At 43.8% G+C, this 2,031-nt stretch overlaps 1 protein-coding gene across 1 annotated transcript; it reads right to left on the bottom strand.

Moving 5' to 3' along the window:
• Positions 1-746: 746 nt before the first annotated feature.
• Positions 747-1,697, bottom strand: LOC140104657 (olfactory receptor 5V1-like). The gene has a single exon (XM_072128296.1). The coding sequence runs from the start codon at positions 1,695-1,697 to the stop codon at positions 747-749; it is 951 nt and encodes a 316-aa protein (XP_071984397.1).
• Between the last annotated feature and the right edge of the window lie 334 nt (positions 1,698-2,031).

Below are 2,031 nucleotides of genomic sequence, written 5' to 3' on the forward strand. Positions count from 1 at the left end.
CCCCGCTCAGGTCCCCGGAGTTCACCTTCTTCTTCCTGGTGCATGTAAGTGCATTGTCCGTGTATAATGCACTGTGCGGGGAGTGACTAAGATTGTGCGTCCGATATTCTGCATGTGTCGCTTCCCCGATCAGGTCCGCCTGAGTTCACCTTCTTCTTCTTGGTGCATGTAAGTGCTTGGCTTGCGGCACAATTCAAATTTTAAATCTGGCGGTTTGTCCGAATCCGTCGGCAAGCCCCCCCCCATTTCTGTCGCATGAAAGCCGGCGCCGATGCACCAAAATCCCATCGCATGTGACACAATCCCCGGCACAATCCCCGAAAAGTCGGGATAACCAAAAAAAAAATGTGGCCGCGGGACCCTTAGTAATTAAGCCCCCTTATGTTTTTTCCTGTTCTGTATATTCAGCTATATTTTAGGATGTTTTTCACCTGTATGAGCACATTTGACACCATATCCATGCCGAATACATATCAAATACAGTGGGCTGGGGAATGATGGCTGGCAGAATGAACCTCTCACCGGTTCTGGTCTTCCTGGAGACCAGAGCCGCCATTAAATGGGCACGTTGCTCATTGCAATGAATGGGAGCTTATGTTACCCGTATATACGACCGTTTTCACACGTTACTGTGCATGAGGCCTAAGACACATTAGAATAAATATTACTCAAAATCATCAGAACTGTATCATGTACTCAAGGATTGTCACAGATCATGTATGATAGACCCTGAGCAGGAGGCGTCTTCATCTCCTTGTAGCGGTGTCTGGATGCAGCCGGTGTATATGTAACGCTCTCTGCAGTGCGGCCTTCAGGTCTTTACTCCTCAGGCTGTAGATTAAGGGATTCAGTAAGGGGGTGATCAGGGTATAGATCACAGAAACCACTCGATTCAGTGTAAGGAGATGACTTGTATCAGGAACAAGGTAGATAAAAGTTACAGACACATAATATATGAGGACCACAGTCAGATGAGACGTACAGGTGGAGAAAGCTTTACTCTTCCCATCACTGGTGCCGATTCTGAGCACTGCCCTAAATATTCTGACATAGGGATAAAACGTGGTGACAAGAGCTGCAATGCAGATGATACCCCCCACACTTATTAGAATAAGAACATTGATTGTAGGATCAGTACAGGAGATCTGGAACAAATGGGGAAGATCACAAAAGAAATTCTGGATGAGGTTGGGACCACAGAAGGTCAATCTTCTCAAACATATCATATGGGTGATGGAGATAAGGAAAGCAGTTGACCAAACCAAAGAAGCCATCTCAGCACATGTGCCCAAAGACATGAGCTGAGAATAGTGGAGAGGACGGCAGATGGCTACATACCGGTCATAAGACATGGAGGACAATAATAAAGCCTCAGAACCTGCAAAATACATCACAAAGAAAATCTGTGCTTTACATTCTGAGAGGGACATGCACCAGTGTTGGGTGATGAGATGGAAGAGCATGCTTGGGGCAGTGACTGATGAGTGGGACATGTCCAAGAAAGCCAAGTTACCAAGAAAGAAATACATGGGTGTATGAAGATGAGCACAAGTAACAACTAGAAGGAGGATGAGGAAGTTGGAGAAGACAGTCATCAGGTAGATGAGGAGGAAGAAGATGGAGAGGACATGGATGGTCTTCTGATCATCTGATAGACGCATGAGAAGAACGCTGGTGATGGATGTTTGGTTCTTCATCTTTACAGCTGGATATTTCCAATGATAAAACTGATGTAGAATTTGTAGGAATAAATTAATCCAACAAATAAAAATTAAAGACCTGAAATGTCTCATAGTAAGAGATAATGTCGTCCTTTTAAAGCTCATCAGTTCTCAGAGGAAAAGAAGCCTCAGAATCCCCAAACCTCCTCTCTAAACCTTCAGCAATAATGTAATAAGGTCTCAGGACATTCATTTTCATAGTTAATTATATTCTTTTCATTTTCATGTTTTTGTTTCAACCTGTGAAAATACTCAATATAAGTTTTCTAGCAAATATCCCGGTCCCTGTTCAGGAGGTCAAGAAAAAAAG

This window comes from Engystomops pustulosus, chromosome 10 (assembly GCF_040894005.1).
Source record: "Engystomops pustulosus chromosome 10, aEngPut4.maternal, whole genome shotgun sequence".
Classification (NCBI taxonomy): Eukaryota; Metazoa; Chordata; class Amphibia; order Anura; family Leptodactylidae; genus Engystomops; species Engystomops pustulosus.

Bases quoted from the DNA above. Each gene is read 5' to 3' on its own strand.
- LOC140104657 (XM_072128296.1), bottom strand. From the start codon at position 1,697: ATGAAGAACCAAACATCCATCACCAGCGTTCTTCTCATGCGTCTATCA.